The 26,741-nt window shown below is 43.8% G+C and overlaps 1 protein-coding gene across 1 annotated transcript in view; it reads left to right on the top strand.

Moving 5' to 3' along the window:
- SKAP1 (src kinase associated phosphoprotein 1) overlaps nucleotides 1–26,741 on the top strand; it is a 317,213-nt gene that overhangs the window by 10,525 nt on the left and 279,947 nt on the right. Inside the window, exon 2 of the mRNA XM_079799085.1 lies at nucleotides 5,257–5,405. Within this exon, the coding sequence (XP_079655211.1) occupies nucleotides 5,327–5,405 (79 nt within the window). The 5' untranslated portion in view covers nucleotides 5,257–5,326. The remainder of the gene's footprint in view (nucleotides 1–5,256; nucleotides 5,406–26,741) is intronic.

Below are 26,741 nucleotides of genomic sequence, written 5' to 3'. Positions count from 1 at the left end.
AGGCAGGGGTTATCTCACCTGGAGTGCTCTCAGTTTCAATTCTGTGAAACCCCAGGGATTGGAAGTATATTACTCATCAGTTCTTAATCTAATAAATATGCAAAGTTTTCCTGTAGTAGAAAAATATTTTCCATTCCTGCAAGGCAGTAAAACGGAGAAATTGCTTCTTCTTTTGCCTCGGTCTAAGTCAGTAGTTCTCAAACGGGAGTGGTTTTTCCCACCCCCGACCCATCCCTGCTCAACACAGATCTTTGGTGTTGTTTGAAGACATTTCAGTTGTCATAACTGGGTGAGGGTTGATACTGGCTCCTGGAGGCCAGAGATGCTGCTAAATATCCTACAATGCACAGGACAGGCGCCCCCCTCCCTCCCCAAATCAAGTCATTATCTGTCTCAGAATGTAAAGATTGAGAAATCCCCATCTAAGTCATTATTAAGCAAGGTCCCTGGTGGCGTTTTGGAGCTCACAGAACATGGAGGTGATTTGCCCTTAGAGGGCTTCCATATAATCAGGAAACCGTGCCTCTGGCTGAGGCGTCAACCTGTCTGAGAGGAGAAACATCGTTTTTAACTCCATGCTTGGGGAGTTTGAAGAAAAATCATATAGATATGTGACGTGTTAAACCAACGTCTACCCATCCAGCATGTGTTTATTGAGCTCCTACCGTATGCCAGGGCCTATGCAAGGTGCTAAGAATGACCTAAATGAGTTCTCCATCCGTGTACCCGGAGGGAGTTTCCCTTTCTTTCAGTCGTGTTTCCAGTCATCACTCCGGGCAGGTTTGCCCAATATCCTTGTAAATGGGAAGGAAATTCCAAAGAAAAGGCAGTATAGAGAGGTTCTGGGGAGCTGAGTGGTTATGTTGGGTATATTGGGGGTAATGCTTAGAAAAGTAGAAGCTAAACTTGTGGGAAGAAAACAAGATCTGGGCCCTTTGCAGCGGCTCACAACCAAGGACAGAGATCACTCCCGGCAGAACCAAGTATTACAAAGGCAGACACGTGGAAAGGCTCAACCCCGCGAAGCAGGCGAAGTTTACTTTTTAGATCTGGGTTTTCTTTTTCTGCAGTTGGCACAGGGCTGTGTCAGGAGACCTGAGTTCTAGTTTCTGCTGCTAACTTGCCGTGTGACACCGGAAAAGATGTCTTCTCTCTCTGGGCCTTGGTGTCCTCATCGGAAACGTGAGGGTTTAGTTCTGAGTGATGTCTGAGACTCCCCTCCCAGCGCTGACCCCGTAGGAGCTTTGAACCTTGTGACCTCTTCATTCCAGTGCGTCATGAGGGACCTGCTGTTCTCTCATGCCTTCTGTGTCAGCAAAACTGCTCTGTAGGGTTTGTTTTTAAAAAATATATATTTTATTGATTTCAGAGAGGGAGAGAGAGAAACATTAATGATGAGAGAGAATCATTGATCAGCTGCCTCCTGCACGCCCCACACTGGGGACCGAGCCCACAACTTGGGCATGTGCCCTGACCGGAATCGAACCCGGGACCCTTCAGTCCACAGGCCGATGCTCTATCCACTGAGCCATGCCGGCCTGGCTGTGTAGGTTCTGATACGTTCATTCACATAGAAGCACCTTTTCTCCCAAGGGTATTGGCATTTCTGTTGGAAGCCAGATGAGAGGGAATGAGCCTCGAACTTAAGGTTTCTTTTGGTTGGAAGAGCAAGGGGCTTTTGGAAGGAGGAAGGTGGAGGTGGCGTCGGCAGGGAGGAACTTACCCAAGCTGCCAACTGGCAAGGGGCTCAGCCCTTGGGTGGAGATCTTGGCATACCTCTCCCAGTGTGGCACAGCCATGAACCCGCCACGCAGCCGCTTCCTTTTCCAGGGACTCTGCAGGGATGCTGGCAGCCCCTCTGTCTCTGGAGAACTGCGTTCCAGCTCAGATACCAGTGAGGTCATGGAGACCCCTGTCGGAGCTGGAATTTGGCAACAGGGCCCACGGGGCAGCTGTCTGTGGTTTCTCTTTTCCTCTGAAGGAAAGTCTGAGCAGATGATCTCCTAGGTGCTGCCTGTTTCCATGTGAGAGAGAAGCAGGATGTGGCTTCAGATCAGTGGAATGGGAGGGGGGTTGGCAGGGAGAGCCCGGGGGGACACATAAGTGACATATTTTGTGAGATGAAAGATCCCAACTTCTTTCAATAACTTCCTCAAGCCTGCTTTTGTTCTTGAGAACATTTCTCCCCTAATATTTATTCATGAAGAGTTTTGTTTTTGGAGACTTTGAGGAGCAGCTGCTTTGGGTCTGAGGGAATTCGCTCCACTGTGAAGGCAGCTTTTCATCTCCTCAGTGCAGCCAGGCGCCTCATCAAGAAACATCAGCTCCTTGGGGTGGAGAGGCCTCCGGTTCCAGCAGGATTCACGGGCAGTTGTGGAGGGCTTGCAGCGTCCTCAGCCCCTGGCCGGGCAGCCCTGGGGCCTGGGGACAGGGCAAGGGCAGCTTCGGGAACACAGGGGAAGCCGCATGACAGGACAGGCATCCCTGCCTGGGGACCTCATGGAGCCTGTTTGGCCAACAAAGGACTAGACTGGAGGCTCTGAGAACGAGGAGTTCCAGACAGTCTTCATCTTTCAAAGGCTTATGTGTAATGGAAGAAACCAGGGAGTTCTACCCACCTGAAAACAGAGCCAAAGTAACATATGAATAAGTGCCCAGTGGGGAGGGCCAGGCTTGTTCAGCAGTGCAGGGGGAAGACAATTAGAAAAAGATGTGCACAGAGCCGTTTTGATTGAGGAAGTCAGGAATTCTAGAATGTCAAAGTTGGGAGGGACTTTCCGTTCTGGTCCAACCCTCTTGTCTTCCAGATGGAGAACTTGTGAGAAGTGACTTATCTAAAGTCTGCATTAAGATGAGATTCAAATGTAGGTCTTCTGACCCCAGCCCAGTGCTCTTTCCTCTACATTTGATCTCTAAATGTCTGGTTTGCCCCACATTCTAGGACTCCACGACTCATTAACTTCCCAACCAGCTCTTCCTTGCACACACCCTTTTTCTGTGCTGGGTTCCCGCTCACCCCTCACTGGTTCACTGCTTTCTTTGTTGATGCCCATCTGAGCAAACTCTGCTCTGTCATGAGCCTCTGCAATGGTCATGGAGTTGTGGACATAAGGCTCCAGATTCCACATGAGTAAGGAGAGTCCTGGGAACATTTTTGCCTAAAAAGGGGACCCTGACCTTCTATAAGAAGAGATGTAGGGAAATCAGGACTCTTGTTTCGTTCTTCCCAAGGCTCTGGACCAGTTCCTCTCATTGTCCTCTGTCAGTTCTTCAACCTGACACCAAGTCTCCTTCTCCAGGGTTTTCTAGTTTGACTACCTAGTCACCTTCTCTCCACCTCCCACCCCATCCCACTCAAGGACTGCAGCTTTTAACAGTGTTTTTTCATTGAGCACTCAGACTTTTGGGTTAATTCTCTTCATTCCACCTGAGTAACTGGCTCTACTTCCCCTTCTTAAACCCTGAACACACTCCTGATGTCATTCCAAATTCTAAAATAATGTTGAGGATTCTTGGATATCTGCACTAAATCTGGGGAAATGGGAAATAATAGTAATTGAGATCACAGGCAGGGTAATGGAATAAAAATCGATTATGAATCAAGCCGTCTGGCTAGGCTTTTCTGCCGCCTTGCTGTGTGGTTTCGGATAAATCCTTAACATCTCTGTACTTTAGTGCCTTATTTATCAAGTGAAAAAATACTTTCTGACTTATTGGCTTTTATAATATGTTAAAAATCAAGTGGGAAAACAGATTTACACTTTTCCTTAATTTAAAAGAATATTGAAAAAAAATATTGCAACTAAATAGCATCATTTTGAGGATTCCCCCCCCCCCATCTCATTTTTATCTATATATAGATAAAATATACATTTAAAAAATCATCTTCCTTCACCAGTGTCCTCTGAGATACTTTGGTCAGCAGCTAACTGCTAAACAGAGTTGGAATTTCATCTCCTTTAATATCTTCTTTTCCGGGGAGAGGGGGCTGATGAGGAGTGCCATAACAGAGGACAGGAGCTGTAATGGAGGGCCTACATAATCCAGAAGAGTCTCAACAACCTCATGTTGAGTGTGAAGAAAAACACAAGGGAAGTAGCAGTAGGACAAGGTTCTGGTTCACTCGTCTCATCCTAACAACCCTCACCCATTTGGATGTTGTTAGGATTGAGTTCAGATTGGGTTTGCCTTATAATTAGAGTCTAGGTTAGGATCAAGGTTTGAGTTGGGGTTTCAGTTAGGTTTACATGTTGAGTTTAGATTCAGGTTTAGGTTATAGTTAGGGTTGGGAAATTAGATTTAAATTCATATTTAAAGTTAGAGTTCGTATTAATTTAATTTAGAATTGAGGTTAGGTTAAGATTAGGGCGGTGTTTCTCAATCTTGGCACAACTGACATTGAGCCTGGATAATTCTGTGATGGGGGTTTGTCCTGTACTTTTTAGAATATTTAGCAGCAACCCTGGCCTCTACCCACTAGATTCTATTGGCATCTACTCCTATCCCCATTGTAGGAACCAAAACTATTTCCTGACGTTGTTAAATGATGCCTGGAATGGGTGTGTGTGTGTGTGTGTGTGTGTGTGTGTGTGTGTGTGTGTGTATTTCCCCTGGTTGAGAACCACTGAGTTAAGATAAGGATTAGGGTTAATGTTAGCACTATGTTAGAGTTAGGATTTGGTCCTGGGGTCAGGTTATGTTTAGATTTTGAGTTGGGTTTGAAAAAACAAGGTTTTTTAGATAAGGTTTAGAGTTAGGGTTAGGAAGTTATTCAGGATTAGAAGTGAGGTTAAGGCTCAGGTCAGATTCAGCTTAGATTTAAAGTGTGTACACTGGTTATGTTTAAGTTAGCACCTTGCAGAGACAAAGGTATTATAGAAATATTATATAATGGGTTTTGTGTCTCTCCATTAGCATTATTGGGAAGTGGTTGTAGTACTTAGGGCACAGACTATAAGGAAAAACCCTCATCCTGGGAAGCTTCCCATAGAACCCTGCTGAGTCTGTAGAAAGTGACTTTATTATGGCCTTCAACTCTAATGAGGTGATTATTTGGGGTTGCTCCTTATCACTCTGTGTGACTGCAGGGGACTGGCTTTTGTGTACACATGTACTGGCATACACACTGTTTGTGCCAAATGCCTATTTATATCATGTTGCATATCTTATTTGCATACCACCGGCACAGAGACACTCGTGCCTAAGGTTAGGAAATCATTGCAGACTGAGAGCTCCCCCGCTGTCACATCGCTGCAGGTACAAGAAGCCAATCCGGAGGCAGGAGTTCCTGGGAACAGTACAGCAAGATGGCTCGAGGACCCCAGCTATGGGAAGATCTTGGAGCTGGAAGTCAGGACACCAATCCATTTCTCACCCTTATTGTCCTACTGTGTGTGGAACTGCAGGTAAGTTCATCTCCTTAGCTTCGTTTTCCCATCTGTAAAATAACCAGAATAAAACTTACACGAAGCCCTCCATCCATCCTCAACTGAATTGGGGGGAATGAAGCTAATTTCAACAAGCTCTTGAAGTGCTTGGAATGGAAGATGCGGTGTCAACCCAGAAGATTTTTATCATTCTGTTTCCAGAAGAAAAGTGTGTACAGAGCTTCTAGCTCAGCATCTGAGTGGTGGCTGGAGCCTGCCAGGGCCTCCATCTGCCCATGTCGGAGAATACAGGGGGATGGTGGTGCCAGAGGCAGATGCAACAGAGAGGGAACTATGCTTCACCAGCTTGTCAACATGTCATTAGGGTGTTCCTGTGGGAGCCAAGAGCAGAGTCAGGAGGCAGGAGATGTGGGAGGGAGGGCGGGGGAGGAGCGAGGAAGAGAGAGAAATGGAAGAGATGAAAGGGTCCATGCCAGTGCCGCATTCATCCCTGTCATGAGGAGAGCTCTATCAAACCAAGGCCAGGCCTATAAATCAGGCCATAATTAGTTGCAAAGAGAAAGCTTTAACATCCTCATCAAATTGATTAATACATCTTACAGCTCAGGACAGGCTGGCCTTGCTTTGGAGGAACTGCAAGCTCGCCCAGCTGGGTGGGAATGGAGCGGGGAGAAGAGATAGCTCTAGCGGTGGCAGCACGGAGTCAGGTGAAGTCTTCCCCTTTGAAGACGGCGTGACAGGTGGCAGGCAAGGCCAGTTCTTAGTCCAGGAGAGCATCATGGGCCTGGAGCCTGGATGTTCAAGTGAATGTCCTGGTTTTGCTAGGAATTAGCCCTGACACCTCTGGCAAGTTATTTTTTTTCTTCTAGGTCTCAGTTTCACCATCTGTAGAAGGCACATGTTAGACCCAGAGGAACTTTGATTAGTTCTAGTTCAGAAATTAAATATCTGTGAGCCCAATGGCCAAAGACATTTGCAAACCATGGCCAATGAAGCCCTAACTGCAGGTTCAGTTTCTAGGATATTCAGTGAGAGGTCAGGAGTTTGGAAAAAGCTGAAATTTGGTCTGCCTCAGGCTTGAGACTACCAAGGGTATTTGCTTCTTAGGCAAATTTTCTAAGAAGCAAATACCCTTCATCTTTCAAGGCAGCATAGAGAGAAAATATATAGATCAACTTGAGTCCCCATCCTGGCTCAACCAGTTATTAGCTATATATTTAGGAAAAGTTACCTAACCTCTTCAGCTTCCTCCTCTGTAAGATAGGGATAATAATGTCCACCTTGCTGGGTCATTATGAGTAGATAAGGTAAATGATATGTATATATAACATACTCAGCTAAGAGCCTGACACACGGTAAGTGGTCATCAGGTAATAATTAGTATTATTATTGTTCAGATGACTCTTGATGTCTTAGTAATGGCATCTAAATCACACAGACTCTACAAAAGTAAAGTCCAGTAAAAAAAATAAAGCCCTGGCCTGGGTAGGTGGCTCAGTTGGTTGGAGTGTTGTCCCACACACCAAAAAGTTGCAGGTTTAATTCCCAGGCCAGGGCACATGCCTGGATTTCAGGTTCGATCCCAGGTTGAGGTGCATGGGAGGGATGGCCGATCGATATTTCGCTTCCACATTGATGTTTCTCTCTCTTTCCCTCTTCCTTCTTCTCTCTCTAAAAATCAATAGAAGCTTATCCTCAGGTGGGGATTTTTTAAAAAAAGTAAAGCTCTGATTCCCACAGAATATAACATGAATAGGCAGCATTTTTGTGTGCGTATGTAAAAAGCATTGGACTTGAAGTTGGAAGATGTGGTTTCTGATCCCACCTTCGCAACTTATGAATTGTTTGGCATTGTGCAAGATTCTTTACTTTTGTGCAAGATTCTTTACTTCTCTGAGCCTTGCTCTCCTGAATCAGGAATGTTTTTAGCATCTAATCAAATACTCCTTTAAATGATACTTGTAAAAGATAAATCATTACTCAAATGTAAAGCATTTTATAAGCAATGTTCTGAGTATCAGTCACTCTTGCCTGCTGCTGACTACTCTGGAGTTCTCTGGAAGAACCAATGAAATAGGGTCTTTTCAAGTCCCTGGGACATGCTCCAATGCTTGGAGGGACCCTTTGTCCTTACATTTTCTATGAATCACACTTTTCTTGTTTCTAGCTTTAACAAAAACTCTGACCTCATTGCTTATAATAAACTAGAGGCCCGATGCACGAAATTCATGCAAGAGTAAGCCTTCCTTCCCCTGGCTGTCGGCACTGGCTTCCCTCTGGCACCCGGGAGCCCGGCTTACCTCATAGCCCTGGCTTCGTCTGGGAGGACAGAAGGATGTCCAGAAGGACATCAGTCTAATTAGCATATTACACTTTTATTAATATAGATGAAGATCCTCTATTTGGTGGTTGGGGGCCACATGCAGGTTGGTGTCGTGATATTATCTTAAAATCCATTCTTTCTTTCTTTTATAATAATTGAACTGTTGGGCATATGGCTGCTCACATAAGTATTTCCCAGCCCCCTCTTGTAGCTAGGATGGCCATGTGAATAAGTTCTGAGTAATAGAATGTAAGAGAAGGGATGTGGCCACTTATGGACCGGGGCCTTAAGAAATGGGTGTGACTCTTCTACACTTTTTATTATTCCTGGGATCCAGAACATGAGTATACTCTCAGTCTAGCTTGGATCAGGCAGACAAGGGCCATCATAGGGGATTATGGAAAAGCAAGACAGAAGGAACCTGGGTCCCTGAATGACAGCATGGAGGAAAGCCTCCTGCCAACCTGGAACTCAGGCTGTTCTGTCAGAGAAAAACAAACTTGTATCTTTTGGACCACTGCATTTGAGGAATCTTTATTACAAGATTTAATCTTTCATCACAACTAATTATTTACTTGCATTGCATGTCCCCCAGGAATCCAGACCATTTCGTACCCGTCCCACTATCTCTAGGCACCACAGCAGCAAACCTGTAAAACACTTTCCATTTTTAAAGACACATTAGGAGATTCCACTGCTCTTGTTGTATTTGAAGGCTGGGTCTGCATCTAATTCAGAGTCATCTCCTGCTAATAATTTTATTCAGAAGCTCTCTATCCATCTATATTCAAAACTACCCCCATAAAAATAATCAGTTCCATTTTCTTGTTCTATCCTGCCATAAAAAAAACTTACTCTATTACTGGAAAGCAGCTGCAATTAGAAGACCAAAGGGAGCGAAGATGGAGCAGAAAGTACAACTGTAGGTAGAGGTTGCATGGATCCACAGGAATCTGAACTCTGACCCTGGGCCAGGTGAAGAAGCAGGAAGGGCTCAGTGACCACAGACCTGGAGAAATGGAACAGAGGTGCCCAAATGACTCATCACGAGCCTCTGGTAGAGGAATTGGAGTTTTCAAAGTCTGCATACTGCTTTCTTATGCCTTTAATTCACAAGAAGACTTGACCCTTATTGGTCAATCCATTGGCTTCCTCATTAGTTTGCCATCATCAGTCAAGATTTTTACAAAGCCTATGACATTTAGAAAGCCTCCTTCCTGACACCCACCCCTCCCCTTTTGGAACGCGGTCCTGGATGGACTCAGAATTGCTCTTTAAAATGTTTAACTAAGCCGATGGTTTGAGAAGTGAGAACTGAATACTCCCTTTCAAAAGCCAAGAGCTATGTGAATCTAGCAGACACGGGGTTGCAGGGAAGAAGAGAAAATGAAGGAAGACCATCATGCCAAATAGCCACAGGTGGGGGCCAGAGTGGGGAAGAGGGCTGGCCTCACTTTGTCACACCACTGGCCTGAATCATGGGGCAGGGCCAGAACGGAAGTGCCAGTTGCAAATGCTCCCCCCTCATCTCACAGCTCACCAAATATTACGGCCTCACACATAAAAGCCAGAGTGTTAAGCTGCCAGGAGTGTTAAACTCAAGGAGCTGTGACCAGAAGCAGGTGGGCCCTGGGGATAGGAGTGGGGAGGTGGTTGAGGTAGGCCAGCAGCTCCCATTAGGCCCTGTGGCTCTCAGTCAGCCACTGAAACAAAGTAGAAAACTTAGTTCTTGCCCCGAAAGCCACCTCTGCCTCCTGCCTCTCCACAGTGAGCGCATTTAGAGGAGTCCTGAGCCTCCTTAGCAGGAGCAGGGCCACCTCTAAGCAGAAAATAATTGCTTTCAAGCCATATAAATCAATGAAAATTAGCGGGAGTCGAGGTAAAAATCCATCCTCTGCTACTTGGATGTTTGAGCCAAGGTTCTTCTCAGTGATTTAGAGCTGTATAATTAGAGTGATCCAATCTCTCTCTCTTTCCCCCCTTCCCCCCATCCTCCCTTCCCTTTCCAGATAAAGTCCTCTACCGCGAGGCAAATTCCCACTAGTTGCTAACTCCTCTGTTCAGAAGCAGGTGTGTGCACCTGTTAGCACAGCACCGTGATGGATCTCTGTGCTATCGTGGTTTACCTCCTCCCTGCCTCCTCCTTAATGAACAGTCCACCCCAGGCTAGGTATGAGTTGTGGGTGGGGAGTCCACATTCTGAAGAATGTTGCAGAAGTAGAGATTTGTGACTGCTTGACCCCAAAGGAAATTTGGCATCATCCTAGAGGTGGGGGAGGGTGTGCTGGAGTAATCAGAACCCTTGACCTCTGACCTCTGAACTGGGGAGAAGATTGATAATGGCATGAAGTTTTCTCAGCCCCAAGGCCTCTGCCAGATGAAGAACATAATCCAGCAGTTGATGGAAGTGTGATCCAGAGAGGTTGGGTGCCTGGATTTACCTCAGAAAACCCTCTGAGGGTCAGCATAGTATGGGAAATGAAGGTGGAATTTAGAGTCAAGAGAGACTCTAAATCCCATCTCTATCACTTAGCACCTAGTTGAACTTGAGCAAGTTTCTTAAACTCTTTGAGCCTAAGTTTCCACATCTTTAAATTGAATATAATGATATTATCTCACAGAGCTGTCAAGAAGACTACGTGAAGTAATCAATGTAACATTCCTAGCAATAGTGCCTAGAACAGAGTATGTTCTGATCAGTGGATGCTCTAAAAATACTGATACCTATTGTGCCCAGTACAGTTGTTTGTGTTGTCTAATATAAACTCTTCATCCTCTGCCCCTACGAAATCACTATTTTTGGTGCACCAACCACATACATCTAGTGATTGACACACATTCTTTCATTGGTTTTTCTATAACCTTCCACCGATGAAGAGATGGAGGCTCAGAAAACTTGAACAACTTGCTCAAGGTCACACAAGTGGGTTCTGGTAGTGAAGGGATTTACATGTGTCTAGCTCTGGGTACTGTCCCATGTTGCCCTTTGGGCCTCAGTTTTCTGAGGTTAAAACAGTCACTTAGCCTCTCTGGGCCCCAATTTTTCTATCTTTAAGAAGGAGTGTCTCTATTGTTTCTCTCCTTGATCACACAAATACTTGATAGATAATAGAGGTACTTACAGATTTTTAAAACAAACAACCTTATTGTACCATTAATAGTATGCTATTATTAATCCCACACCTCACATGCTAAAAGGCCTGTTTAATTCATCCTGCTCTAAGGAGCCAAAGAAAACATTTTCCCCTCTGTTTAATTTATTTTTAATCAAATGCCAAGTTTGTTCCACTTTGCTTTCTCTCCACAGAAACCAGGCATATGGATCCCCCCCTAAAAGTAAACAAGTCAAAATACCATGACCATCTCAAAAGATCCCTTTCTTCCCATACATCCCTCCAGCCAGACTAACCCCGTGGTGTTTAACAAACAGTTCTCCAGAAGAAAAATTCTGTTCTGATATGTAGCATTTGCCAATTTCCTTGGTGTAAATATTCCCACCACACCTGATTTCAAACTATCATTATAATATAATTGCATGCAGAATTAGGAAGCCATTATATTGTATTTCCACCAAAAGACATAACCCCCAAAAGTTAGATTATAGTAAAATTTAGCAAAGCAATTAGGAAGGGTGTGTTTTTAGTATTCATTATTTTTGTCTTAAATGTAATTTATTTAATTATAACTTTATATAATTCTAGTGTGTTTTTTTTTTTTAAACAAATGTTTTGCAAAACTCTTGAAAAGTTTAAAATTAGTACTCACATCCCTGGCCGGGTAGCTCAGTTGGTTAGAGCGTTGTCCCACTATCAAGGTTGTGGGTTCAATCTCCAGTCAGAGTACATACAAGAAGCAACCAATGAGCCCTGGCCCGTATGGCTCACTGGTTAGAGTGTTGGCCCGTGTACCGAAGGGTCCCAAGTTCCATTCCAGGAAAGGCACATACCTGGGTTTCAGGTTTACTCCCCGCCCCTGGTCAGGGTGCATGCAGGAGGCAACCAGTTGATGTGTCTCTCTCACCTCTCTCTCTTTCTCCCTCCCTCATTCCCTCCCTCCTTACCTCCCTCACTTCCACTCTCTGAAAAGCAATGGAAAAAATATCCTCAGGTGAGGGAAAAATTTTTTAAAAAAAAATATCTTTCATTGATTTTTTTACAGAGAGGAAGAGAGAGGGATAGAGACTTAGAAACATCGATGAGAGAGAAACATGGATCAGCTGCCTCTTGCACACCCCCTACTGGGGATGTGCCCACAACCAAGGTACATGCCCTTGACCGGAATCGAACCTGGGACCCTTGAGTCTGCAGGCCGACGCTCTATCCACTGAGCCAAACTGGTTTTGGCGGAAAATTTTTTTTTAAATAAAAAGAAGCAACCAATGAATGCATAAATAAGCAGAACAACAAATTGACATTTCTCTCTTTCATCAATAAATAAAAAATTAAAACAATAAAAAAAGAAGTTCAATTGGGAGTCCTGTACTAAAAAAAAAAATCAAAAAAAAATCAGTGCTCACAGGACAGAATGAAGCAGCTCCAGTCCACCCCTTTGGGACCCACACGTGCACAGGAAGACAGGTCGTCTGTAGCACAGAAGCCAAGCCCTATTGGAGAAAATGCCAAGTGCTCCTGTGATATATTTCCTACTCCAGAAACAGGAATCTCACAATAGTATGCTGGGTTGACAATGGTTATTTCAACCTCAAAGATTCTTAAGTTGGAAGTGCTCATCTAGTCCTATTCCCTAACCATGAGCAAGAACTCCTTCTGCGTCTTTTCTCCAGGACCCCATATTGATTGGGGTTCTGGTGGAAAAACGATGGAGCACTGGAACAGGGTTTGTGTGAGAAGAGTTTAGTAAAGGTGTACTAGTATTCACAAAGCTAGGGGCAGGGTTCAGAGAAATCCACAAGGACTGGTGAAATTAGCCAGAGTGGGGAACCATTGGCTCTCTAGGCCAGAAGAGTTAGGGAAGAAGTATCCCCCAGATTCTAGAGAGAGCTGTTGAGAGGGTACCCCATAGGAGCTGTGGCCTTTAGGTGAAGAACATAGTCACTGTCAACCTGAGGTCCAGATGGCAAAACCCCAATCACACGTTCTTTCTGCCTTCAGTCTTCTCCAGTGACTTGCTGCATGACATAAATGTGTCCTCCTGTTCCCCTTAAAAACAAACAAACAACTTTGGGTAAAGTCACTGTTTCTTGAGCATTGACCATTGATTGAATCCAACCAGAAGTCAGAGGACAAGGGAGCCTGTTGAAGCCATTCATAAAGGTTACTTCCCAGCACCTGCATCAAGAGCAGGGGAGGAGAAGGATGGAGAGTGGATTTGGAAGGGCAGAGAGAGAGAGATCATTCAGCACAGGTGGTGGCTCATTGCAAGAAGTCGTTCCCATCCTATCATTCTAGGCTCATGCTTCTACAACTTAATGAGCATACTAGTACTAACCATCCAGGAATTACAATGCAATTTCTGACTCAGTATGTGTGAGTTGAGGCCTAAGATCCCAGGTGATGCTGATGCTGCTGACCTGTGGACCACCTTCTGGGTAAGAGGATCTTAGGCCATACCCACCTCAACACTCCCCCCCCCACCCACCGCCCAAGCTTGTCTAGTTAAGGGAAAATCAGTTATTAAAAAACCCTTATTCTTTCCCTTCTCACTTCTTACCTCCCCTTTATTCCCTTCTCCCAAAATACCCTTCTTGTCAACCCAACTATCTAGCAACATCCCAGAATTATGTTATCTCTCCGCCCCCTCTCCCAAGGCCATGTAGAAAGAGGTGTTTGCAGACCTCAAGCATTGAAGGCAGACCCCCTCCCCTGGAGGAAACCATTAGGGAATATTCCTAATTTCCCACAGCCTCCCCTGTCTACTTCTTTCTCTCCTTGTCCTCACCCTTACAGCAGGAGGAAGCAGCTGCAGGCTCAGCCCCTGGACACTTCGTCCAATTTCCTGTATATGGGAGGTTGACTCTAGGAATATCTTCTTTAATTTTAGACATAATGCAGATGTGTGTGCCAGTGGGTATAAATATATGAAATAAGTGCATTGGGGTGGGCGAGGAATATACAGCTGTAGGATGGATCAAGATGGCTTAACACAATTCCTTCTCCTCAGAACTTGGATAAATTTGCAAGAGAAACAATGCAACAACAAAGGTAATTAGACCTACTGCCTTTCAAGATGTTCCTCATTACCTATATTCACTCACTACAATTTCCACATAGGATAATTTCCATGTGTGGGTCTAGGCATAGTCAAGTGAGACTTTCCCAGGGATGGCCTGTTAGTAAGAGCAGCCACGGATTTCCAGACCCAGCTAGTAAAAGACTCCCCAAGGAACATGTGCCCAGCAGCCTGTGGCTAGTTCTGCTTGCTCTTTTTTTCCAAGAGAAAGCAGGAGAGGAAACAGTTCCAGATTCCTGTCTAGTGAACACACTGTCCCATAACACTCACCGCACCGTTATTCGGTTGTCACTGTCATAAAAACATTGGCCACCAGAGAATAATTTACAATGTATAAGGAACTATTCAAAGACATTATCCCATTTAATTTTTACAACAAAACCTGTGAGATAAGGTGAGGCAGTTTACCACCATTGTACAAACAAGAGCTGAGTTTTGAAGAAATTAAATAATTTACCTAAGGCCACAAGACTCTTAAGTAGTGGAGCCAGGTCTGCAATTCAGATTTCCCAACTCCTAATGCAGTATCCTTTCCTTATGTTGCCTTCATTTTCATGCTCTTCCAGGTCTAGTAGGCAATATTTTGGTATTTAGTTCCCTTACTGATGTATGTAAGTTCCCTGACAGCCTGGGCTTTGTCTCTCTTCCTTACTAATATTTCTTCAACACCTACAACAATGCCTGATACAGAGTATGTGCTTAATAAAATTGTGTTGAATGAGTGAATAAATGAAATAGATTGTAACGTTGATTTTGGGAATTACTCCCAATAGTTACACAGTGGGAGAGTAAATATTATTGATAGGACAAATGACTGATATCCAGTGCGTGTGACTGACTCCCAGGAAGTCACATGCCCTGGAAGGTAAGATATTGTGAAGAAAAGGGTCCTTGCCCTGACCAGTTTTGTTCAGTGGATAGAGCATCGGCCTGTGGACTGAAAGGTCCCAGGTTCGATTCCGGTCAAGGGCATGTACCTTGGTTGCGGGCACATCCCCAGTAGAGAGTGTGCAGGAGACAGCTGATTGATGTTTCTTTCTCATCGATATTTCTAACTCTCTATCCCTCTCCCTTCCTCTCTGTAAAAAAATCAATAAAATATATTTTAAAAAAAGAAAAAGAAAAAAAAAAAAGAAAAGGGTCCTTGCCATGGCTTCCAAAATTCTAAGAACGGACTCTTTATGCTTAGCATTTCTCATTACCTTCAGATGCCCCTCTCTCACCCTCAGGGTTAAGACATTTGCCCTTTACACAGACAGCCCAGAAGTCCGGGCCTGCATCTTTTTGATTTAGGAACGAGGCACTACGGAGGCTCATAATAATGCTTTGCATCTCCATGTGCTCCCACCGCCACCAGAAGTAATAAAATGGTTTGTTTCTCTTGGCAGCCTCCACCCAACAGTTCCCCATGTGTGTGTTGCTTTCTTCAATTTTCCCCTCTACAAAATCTGGTCATGTTTAATAACAATAAATCAGAGGAGAGATTGCAGCCCGGAAGAGAAGTCTGGGGCAGCCGGGGTTTCCACATCTGGGGCCCATTCGGGTTGAAGCGATGACAATTCCTAATAAATGTTAATGGAGAACCTCCTCAGATTCATACACTCCAGCCATAATTTAGCCTGTCTCCATGCCAGATGACCTTTTGAACATCCAGAATACACCCATCATAGCACCAGCTACAGCGCTGGATCGCTTCCTGCATATGAAGTGGAAAAAAACAAGGCTTGTTGTTATTGATTACATTTCTCCAGTTTCCCTTTCTTGTATTTTTCTTCAAAGGCTCACAAAGCCCTGGGGCCCCCAGCCACCCAGGTGGTTAGAGGCAAGAGAGTCAGGTTAAAGGATGTTCCCCTTTACTCCTTAAGGAGGCTTCACAGAGTCTGACAGCCAACACCGTTCCCACAAGAGACAGGGCTGGGCATCGAAATCCTCCCACGCCCCTCTTTTTTGGGGCTTCTGAGACCCTTTGCTGATCCTGTTGGCTCTTTTCCCTTCACCAGTCACTCTTTCCCCTCCTGCCCCTTCTAACTAGGCTGGCTTCAGTCTTTGGCTTTTTTTCTTCCTATACCAATCACCACAATGAGTCTATTATCCTTGTGCAGTTTTCCAGTTCTGCTCTCTCTCTCAAGATGCAGTTTTGCCCACGGGTGTGGCTCAGTAGATGAGCATCGCCCTATGAACCAGGAGGTCACGGTTCAATATCCATCAGGGCACATGCCTGGGTAAGGGGCTTGATCCCCAGTGGGGGGCATGCAGGAGGCAGCTGATCAATGATTCTCTCCCATCATTGATGTTTCTATCTCTCCCTCCCTCTCCCTTCCTCTCTGAAATCAATTTAAAAAATATATTTTAAGATGCAGTCCTGAATTTATAACTGGGAGCTGGGTGTTTTTACTTGATAGCCAGTCATTGTCTAAGATTCTATTTACTTGTCATCTCACCCAAACACAGTTGGCCTTGTCCAAATTTCCATGTTTCTGTTAATGGAAAGGGGGGCACCTGTATTCTTTCAGCTATCCAGCTATAAAATCATGGCGCTATCTTAGACACTCCCTCTGTGCTGCCCCTTTTTCATATCAGGTGATAGGAAATCTCATTTCTTTTAACTTCCGTTGTCACCTCACACTTTGGGCCCTTATCACCTCCCTTTGAAATTGCCTCCTAACTGGTCTCTCTCTGCTACACCATCCCTGAACCTGGCAATTAGATACATCATCCCAAGATGCTGTCTTGACCATGTCCTTCCCCAGATTAAAATTCCTCAGTGGCTCCCATTGATTTATTATTATTTTTGTTATTATTTAAAGTTTCCCTAATTAGGTTCCTATTGAACTATCTAAGATGACATAATGTTGGAGCCAGATTGTAAATTCCATGCTTTTTTTTTCACTGTTTGTCCCTTATGTGGTCTAGTGACATGCCTTATTAAAATTTATTTATTTATTAAACAAATATTTGTTTTAGTTACTGTTACATGTCAGAGTCTGCTGAGTATTGGAGGCCAGCAGTAAACATGGGAAGCACTGATTCTGACCATATAGAGACACTTTCTAGTGGGGAAGACAAATACAAAAAGGAAAACAGGCAGCCTGTACCTGGGTTCCAGGTTTGATCCCTGGCCCTGGTTGGGGCTCGTGCAGGAGGCAACCAATCGACGTGTCTCTCTCCTCATTGATGTTTCTCTCTCTCTCTCTCTCTCTCTCTCTCTCTCTCTCTCTCTCTCTCTCTCTTTCCCTCCCTCCCTCCCTCCCTCCATCCCTCTCTTCCTCCCTCCTTCTCTCTCTCCCCCTCCCTCTCTCCTTTCGACTCTCTCTCAAAATCAATGGAAAAATATTCTGGGGTGAGGATTAACAAAGGAAAATAAAATAAAATAGGCAAATGAATAAAATAATCGAAAACTGCAATAAATGCTAAGAAAGAGTTGAGAGAGAATGAAGGAATTCTACAATATTTTAATCAGGTCTCCAAATTCTTATCTCTCCCATCGCTACCTCTCTGGTTCCTGAAGGACACAGCTACTTCTAGGGGACCTGCCCTCTAATAGCTCCAACAAGGACAAGCATACGGAATACTTTGTAAAACAAATCATATTTGTTTTACAAAGTATTACGTATGCTTTGTACATTTCTATTTTGTTAGCCATTTAGATATTAAACAAATCAAGCAACATTTTTGGACATTTAGAATCAAGGACATAATCTAGTGACCCCTTGCTTGGACTGCAGATGTCATAATGTTGGAGGCAGATTTTTAGATTATAAATTCCATGTGCTTTTTTTCCCCCCACTGTTTGTCCCTTATATGGTCTAGTGACATGCCTTATTAGAATTTATTTATTTAACAAATATTTTTTTGAGAGACACATTGAATGGATCTTTACCTTAATGTATGAGGAATTCAGGTTAGACACAGTGAAGAATTTCCTGCCAAAACTGCAGTGGAACAGGTGCCTGAGGGAGTGTATTAGTTAAGTTGACTACAATAGTACTATATAACAAATAATCTAAAATCTCAGAGGTTACAACACTTATTTCTTTTTTTAAAAATATATTTCTTTATTGATTTCAGAGAGGAAGGGAGAAGGAGAGAGAGATAGAAACATCAATGATGAGAGAAAATCATTGATCGGCTTGCCTCCTGAACAACCCCTACTGGGGATTGAGCCCGCAACCCAGGCACGTGCCCTTGGCCAGAATCGAACCTGGGACCCTTGAGTCGGCAGGCTGACGCTCTATCCACTGAGCCAAGCCGGTAGGGCACAACACTTATTTCTTGCTCACAGGTTTGCAGATTGGCTGTAGCGCCTCTGTTCCAGGTTGTGAATCTTGTTCAGGTTTACTCCATGTACCTTCTCATTCTGGGACCCAGGCCAAAGTGACAGGGACACCCTCTTCTCATGGCCAAGAGTAGAAATGGAAGAAAGCAAGCCAAACTAAGCAAGTAGAGTTAAAACCTCTCCTTACTTTCCATTGGCCAAATCAAGTCACATGGCTAACCCCATCATCAGTGGAGTGGGGAAGTTTTCTCCCTCCACGGAGGGGCATGGAGGAGACTGAATATTTGCTGAACAACAATACACTGAGCAACAATATACACCGCAAGGAGGCTGTGGAGTTTCCTTCACAAGTGGCCTTTACAAATAGAAGAGACTGTTATCTATCTGGGTTCCTCTGCGTACCATATTACCTGAACTATAGCAAAGGAGGACAAGAAGACATGATTTCTTAAAAATGCCTACTTTGGTACAAGGGCAATGTAATTCATGTTTGATATCTGGTTGCTACGGAAGTCCCTTTTTCTTTTCCACCAGAGCTGTGCCAAGGGGGTGATTTGCAGCCCAAGTCTTAATACCAGAATCTGTATACAAGTGACAGTCACACAGCAAAAATAAATACAGAAGAGCTTCTGATACCATCAGGGAACAGTATTCCTGCCGTTGGGCCAGCTTTGTCTGCCGCCTCAGTACACTTAACTCTGGAATGAAATTGGAGAGGTAACTGATGGTCAGAGGGGACGGGGAGGTTTCCATTTGTAACTGAGACAGGCGAGCTCAGCAGAAGATGAGGCGAGAACGATTTTACCACAGCTAGATAAATTCAGCTTATAAACATTTATACACCGTATTAAACCATTAATGGTTCTAATATTTGAACTTACTCAAATGTAAAGACACAATTATGAACCCACACCTCAGCAGATCTCACTCCAAGGTTTCATATTCTGTACCCCTTTCACCCTTGATAATAACCTTTCTCTCTCTTTTTATTACAGGGTGCTTCTTCTCTTTCTTCTCCCCTCTCAAGATCTGCCACCAGAAACTTTGTAGGCGCTACTCAAAGTATAGTCCCAAGGGCATCAGCAGCTGCATCACCTGAGAACTTGTTAGAAATGCAAATTATTGGGTCCCTTCCCCAGACTTGCTGAGTGAGAATCTCTGGTGATGGGGTAGGAAGGGATTGTCCCATGATAATTGTATTTGATAAGTTCTTTTTTTTTAAAAAATATATATTTTATTGAATTTTTTACAGAGAGGAAGGGAGAGGGATAGAGAGTTAGAAACATCGATGAGAGAGAAACATCAATCAGCTGCCTCTTGCACACCCCCTACTGGGGATGTGCCCGCAACCAAGGTACATGCCCCTGACCGGAATCGAACCCGGGACCTTTCAGTCCAAAGGCCGACGCTCTATCCACTGAGCCAAACCGGTTTTGGCTAATAAGTTCTTTAGGCAATAGCTTAAGCACACACTGAAGTTTGAGAACCAAGGTAGTTCTGACTTGGTAGGTTTGTAGGTCAATCATCTGCACATTGTTAGAATTGTAAATTTTAACAATATGCAGATGACACTGAGGCTGCCGTCTTGTTGACCATACTTTGAATAGCACTGCTAAAGAACTCAATCACATACACATGAAATGATGGTCAACAGTAAAAGCCTTACCGGTCATGAGTGGATAAGATCCAAGTCTTTTTTTTTTTTTTTAAGATCCAAGTCTTAGTGAAAGAAAAGAGTCACTAATAGTGGGATTTCAGAAAAGAGCCCCCAGGTTAAAACAAACAAACAAAGCATGTTTTGGTCAGAGCATGTCAAAGCATGTTTTGGAGCCTCTGAAGTCATATTGTATATGATTGACTTTCTACTATGTATAGAGTCGGTCTTGGCTATGGATGATCAAAGAGGGAGAATCATATGGGGGCAAAGCACAGGACTGGGAGTCAGGAAACCTGGGTTCTAGTTCTTGTCCTGTCACTGAATGTAACCATGGTTGGGTCCCTTACCTCTCTGATTCTCATCTACAAATTGAAGAAGATGAGAGCTACACAATTTCTACTATCCCTACACCCTCCCACTTTTTTTTTTTTAATTGATTTTAGAGAGAGAGTGAGAAACATCAATGTGAGAGATCTGACTACGGACCTGGATCCTGGGCATGTACTCTGTCCAGGAATCAAATAGGCGATCTTTTGGTACACAGGAGGACGTTCAACCAACTCAGCCACACCAGCCAGGGCCCTCTATCCCACTTTTTATTAAACAAGATTATGATGGCCTTATCCACAATTTTCTCTCCAAGTGAGTAAGGGAGTCTCAAAAATATGGGAACCCCAAGGTGCAGAATTGAGGGTCCATTGAATTAAATACTTGGCCCTGAGTTACACTGGAATCATGAGTGGAGTTGGGACTGACTCTGACCATTTCACCACACGCGTCTTAGCGTGATGCTGTTCAGCATCCAGGCTCTGAGGCAGACTTTCAGGATTGGGATCCTGGCTTCCCACTCCTTAACTGTGTGACTGAGCAAGTTACTCTTGTGGAGCTGCAGTTTTCTGTTCTATAGAATGGGGGTGACAGTAACCCCTACCTCATAGACTTGTGACATTTAAAAGAGTTCATACCTATCAAGCACTTAGGACAGTGTCTGACACAAGAAAAGCATTCGATAAACCGCAGGGACTGTGGTGACGAGGAGTAGCGATGCCCAGTCGCTCCCTGCCACAAAGCCCTTGAATTCTTGAGACCAGATTGCAGGGCTTCTTCTCTCCTGTAGGTGGCGCTTCCTCTCGTTGAGCACGCTATCTGAGTCCAGGAGCGCTTGAGTGAGCAAGTTAAAAGAAATAAGTTTCTTTACATCTCTGCTCTGTTTAGGATTGCTAGAGCAGGGTCTTCTACAGTCTCCTGAGACCCGTGCCCAGGACAGCCGGGTTTGGGGATCCCGACTTCCTTCCTGGAATGACTCCGCCACACCCACTCCCATCAAAAGCCGCTCTCTAACCCCAGAAGCCGCACCTCCCTTGAGGATGCATGCAATTTTACAGGCCACGTCCCGGGAGGATTTAACTCCCAGCACCTGAGCTAGGGAGTTCAGTGGGAGTTTCTTTCCTGCTCGGTTAAAATGACAAATTGGTACATGAGCGCTTAATGAAAGATGCTGGAAACGTCCGTGGAGATCAGAAAAATCGCCTCTGCGAGCTGACAGCCAGGCCATCTGCATTCCCGCATTCCTATTAATTCCTTAACAATAAACGACAGGAGCGCCTAGAGGGTTAACAGCTTAATTTAATCTCTGAGATTCCTTCCCGGAGCATTGAGAATTAGATCGGCATTTACAAAACGTTATCTGCACACCTGATTTCCCCCCACTGGATGTGTCTGCTGGACGGTCACACCCATTTCCTGCTGCATCCTGTGTGGAGGCTCTGCCCCTCTGGCCAAAGACAGAGTACTCTCCACCTGGCACCCTTGGCTTGCTTGAACCACATGATTGAACAAGTGTCACAAGATTTGGCTTCTTATCCGTTGCCCCCAAAACTGGTTTACAAGATTCCCCCAGGACCTTTTAGGGACAGTAAAATCCCCCAATAGAAAGGTGGTGCCCCTGTTGGGAGTGAATTTCCTTCCCTGGCAGGAAGCAATGCAACAATGTAGGTGGTAGCAGCAACCAGCTTGGAGAGCTATGGGGTCAGGCTTTGAATGTCTCTGGCAGGTCATGAACTATTAATCAGAGATGGCCAATTCTAATGTTTGTTCTCTCATTTTATGGGTAAGGAAACTGAGACCTGGAAATATTGAATAGTTTGTTTAGGGCCAAATATCCAGGTAATGTCAAAGCTTTAAAGTAGGATTCAAGTCTCCTTACTCCCGGACAAATATTTGTTCAATGAGAGGCTTGGCAAATAGACTTCATCTTTCATGGTTGGTAACTCCCATAACTGGTTAGTAGGGGTTGCCCAGAGCCCTGTGGACTTTTTAGGCTGTGTCCAAGATTACCAGGGAAGGCCTTGGTAACAGTTTGGAGATGTTTTCTGGGGACAGAGAGGAGGCAAAGGTGCCAGGTATTTTCTGTTCCGTTTACTATTGAAATGGAAATATTGTCTGGAAGAAGTATAGCCATTATCTGTCATTAATACCTTGGCTAGAATGCATGTCAGATTAGTGTGCAGCCTGGCTGGTATGGCTCAGTGGTTGAGCATCAGTCAACCTAAGGACCAGGAGGTCACAGTTCTATTCTGATCAGGACACATTCCCCAGGTTGAGGGCTCAGTCACCATTAGGGGGCATGCAGAAAGCAGCTGATCCATATTTTCTCATCATTGATGCTTCTCTCTCTCCCTCTCCCTTCCTCTCTGAAATCAATAAAAATATATTTTTTAAAAAGATTAGTTTGCAGACCCATGAGGGAATGAGAGTTTTGACCAGGATAGGGACCTAGGAAAGTACAAAGGGCCTCATTCTGGAGGGTGAAATATTTGGGGGCTCAGTGTGGACAGGGTTAGAAAGAAGACACTGGATATCTAGCAGGAGGAACACTGAGGGGCCGAGGAAAGGGGAAGAAGTGACCCTGAGGAGATTTTTGCACAGTTCTCTCTTGGCTTAAACTTTGCGTAATATGATCTTTACCAGCCACACTGCTTGATGCTCAGTTTCTCCAACAGTAAAGTAAAGAGTTGGACTAGATCAGACCACATCCTCCTACCTAGGCAGGAAGTGTAAAAGAAGATCAAGGTCATTTAGATGTGTTTTGTTAACTTGTGATGTGACAGTGTCTTCCTGAACAGCAGTGTCCTGTCATCTGGGATCTGATTCTCCCACCCTATCTCGCTAACTGACCTCACAGCATTAGACCTTCATCGTACTCTTGAACAAGGGAGACCACCCACTTTCTGGCTTCTGTGCCTTCATCTCAAATCATGGGTGTTTGTCTGTCCATGACATCTGCAGAGCTTTGTAGTGGCCCTGTTTCCCTGAAAAACAAACTTGATTCTGCTGCCAAGAGTGTGGGGAGAAAAGAAAGGCATGTCTACACACTAAATAAAGCTGATATCTAGAGAACAAACTGAACACGTAAGCATTGAGGTGATGCCCAACAAAGGGACCATCAGCTGGGTTAGTCAGATCAGGGCCAGCTCCTGGCAAAATTAGACATTTTGAGAATTGTCTTTGGTTAATGGGTTAATATCCTTAATGTTGAACAAATCTCTAAGAAGAAAAAAAAAGTTAAGACAAATACCCCCAAAGGAAAGCAGGTAAGGAGTAGAAATAGTAATTTATATAAGAAGTAAATGAAAGGCCAATAGATGCATTTTTAAGAGTTTATCTTTACTAATAATTAAATAAATATAACTTAAAACAAGATACCAATTCTATCAACTTGATAAAGGTTTAAGAAGGTTCTAAAAAAATATAATACCTAATGTACCAAATAAGATCAATTAGCACTTGTATCTGTCCCTATAGGTTTTGGGGTTTGTTTTGTTTTAGAACTGCAGAAGTTGGAAAGCTAACTACTTTCCAGCTAGGATTCTAGCTGTGAATTGGGTTCCACTAATTAATGCATTTTTCTGAGGTTTGGATGATGCTCTCTGTGGCTGTCTAGAAGCCTTAGCCAGCATTCCTTTGTGTTAGATTCTTTAGGTTACTGAACGCTGTGGCAAATAACTAACATGTATATGGTGCTTTATAAATAAACTAGAGGCCCGGTGCACAGATTCGTGCACTCGTGGGGTCCCTTTGGCCTGGCCTGCACCCTCTCCTAATCCGGGACCCCTCAGGGGAAGTTGGACTGTGGTTTTGGCCTGATCCCTGCAGGCCAGGCCGAGGAACCCCACAGGTGCAAGTGCATATAAGACCCTTAGTTAATCTCTTCCCGCCCTCCCCTCTTCCCTCTTCCCTCTGAGATTCATCAGTCTGTTCCATGTTTCCATGCCTGTGCATTGAGCGTCTGCCCCCCTGGTGGTCAGTGTGCATCATAGCTACTGGTCCAACGGTTGCTTAGGCTTTTATATATATAGATTATAAAGCAAGGAAATGTAGATTAACTCAAGGAAATAAAGTATTTAGTTCCATTTTTGGCTTTGGTTTCATGGTCTTAAATAGGCACTTATCTCTCTGGGACTCAGTTTCTCCATCTGTACAGAGAAAGGGACTTATTAGATGACTCCTGTCATCACTGACAGCCTAGTCCCATACCAATCAAACACAGTGCTGGGTCCTTTCTCCTTGGGAGACTCTGTCATGCAGGTGACCCTAATCTGACTTGAAGATCAGTGGGAGAACAAACCAAAGTTTGTTTGATTTGAGGTAGATCAACGTTTATTTCTTTGGCCAACTCATTTGGCCAGGGTAGAGACCACACATACTCTTAGCTTTAGTATCTATGCGCTTTGCCATCTTAGTTCTGACTCTTCTACACAAGGAAGGTGGATGCCATGGTTTTAGGAGTTCTTATATAGGTGTTCTTAAAACCCTCCTGCTGACCATTTTCCAACTCCCACCCTCCCAGAATGCTGGCAAAGTTGCAATCACCATTAGAAATGGCTCCTAATATTAGATCAAGGAATTGTTCCTAGTTAAAGCAAAAACATATTATTAAAATAAGCCATACATTAATGTATTAACCCCAGCTAACCTCATTAGCACTTATGACACGTGAGGTTAGCTAACTAGTTATTGGTTTGGAAGGCAGAGAGCAGATCTGGAAGAGAATGCTTTTCTTCCTGGTGTGAAGAAAGAGCTGCTGATACAGGAAGAGGGGGGAGTGAACAAACTGCAGCTACCTTGATTTTTATCTAGGGCCAGCCTTGATAAGGGAAGTGCAAACCTCCTTTGTGATTGGATAATGAGGCCAAATGAGTTTATAGAAGAATCTCCATTTGACTTCTTCCGTGGTTGGAGGGCAAGCTGCCTGCCCAGCATCTGCAAGTTGCCAATAGCAACATGGAGTAGAGCTTGTGGTGGCTGAGAGCATGGGATTTGCTATCACACTTCCTGGGTTGAACCCTGCCTGGTTCTGTGACCTTAAGCAAAATATTTACCATCCTTGGTTTCACTTTTCTTGTTTGTAAAATGGGGATAAAATAATACCCATGTCAAGGAGTTGGGAGGATTAAATGAAATAGTGCAGGGAAAGCAGCAACTGTGGCAATTTCCATATATTTTCTGAGAAGTGTTCCATGAAACAGAAATGACCTAATTCAATGGTGGAGCCCAGGAAGTCCAGCTCTAGTTCAGTATCTTTGGTCTCACTGACGAAACCAATAACTTCTCCATGTATCCCAGGGATCTCGCAAATCTTTTTTTATAACCCTTTGCCTGCCTCATGTTCCCATCCAATTCTTTTGTAATTAGGTGCCTCACATTCAGAAAACTCAGGACAGGAAAACCTGAGTCTGTTAAATAGATACATCTAGAGTTCATTATTCATATAACAAAATAATTATTTGTTTTACAGGAGCATTAACCTTGACGAAGTTAATTTCCCATGTACACGCGAAACTGAATGCAGAATATAAAAACTTATTTTACATACATCTTAGACAATAAAATTGTGAAAACTTAAAGGTGGAATGGGCCTTAGAAATCATCTAAGCCAGTGGTTTTTAAACTTTTATTGTTGCAGCTCTATTTCTTTAGAAGTCTTTCTTAGATTTCTTAGATACATGCTACTCTGATTAAGCCAGGGATGATGGGAAGTTGGCAGCAATCACTCCCTCACTCTTGCCCAATCCGTAAAGCCGCTTCAGAAGCCCTCTGAGGAACCTTAGGGCTTCTAGAAACATAAATTTGAGTTTCACTGATCTACCTGAACGATCTCACTTTGCACATTCCTTTTGCAAAACGTGGTACTCTTGTATTTCTATTTAACCGTCTTATTTTATTTTTAAAATTACAGGTTTCTTGAGGGCAAGAACCTTTTTATTTATATAAAAAAAATTCTTAATGTGCTGCTCTACATGTAAGTTAAGGATTTAAGGTCTGTTTTAAGTCTTCCTGTTAGTGCCAGAAATGACCAGACTCTTATTGTATCTAAACATCCTTTATTGAATCTTTGAAAATTGACTTCATAAAACCATCAAATTTTCAGCTCGAAGGGACCTTAGAGAACATGTACTTTAACAAGTTCATTTTCCAGATGTGGAAGCTGGGCCCCAGATAAGTGATTTGGTTGATGTCATGTTGTAAGTTAATAGCAGGGCTGGGACGAGAGTGCTGGATGTCTGATTCTTGGGTTAAAGCTGTTTCAACTTATAACAAGAGGCGGCTCTTACTCTACTAGAATGCCATAGATTTGTATTCCTGAAGACGTACTTAAGCTTCCTACAGATCTTCTTTCTTTTCCCAATAATTAACCCAGAGAACTATCTTTATAATCTATGGCCTATGTTTCATTAGGCAATTCTTTTAAATTATAAAAGTAAAAAAGTACTGATCTAAAGAGATGTCCAAGATATAGTAAATGAAAATGTAACTACTATATGTGGGATGAGATTCCATTTTGTTTAAAGCTTGGGTTATTTCTCTAAGGTTTAGCTGGATGTATTTTTCAACGATCCCTCTTGACAC

The sequence above is a fragment of the Cnephaeus nilssonii genome (genome assembly GCF_951640355.1).
Source record: "Cnephaeus nilssonii genome assembly, chromosome: 19".
Taxonomy (NCBI): Eukaryota; Metazoa; Chordata; class Mammalia; order Chiroptera; family Vespertilionidae; genus Cnephaeus; species Cnephaeus nilssonii.
Note: the sequence above shows the minus strand (reverse complement) of the source record. Positions and strands in the feature narration are given on the sequence as shown.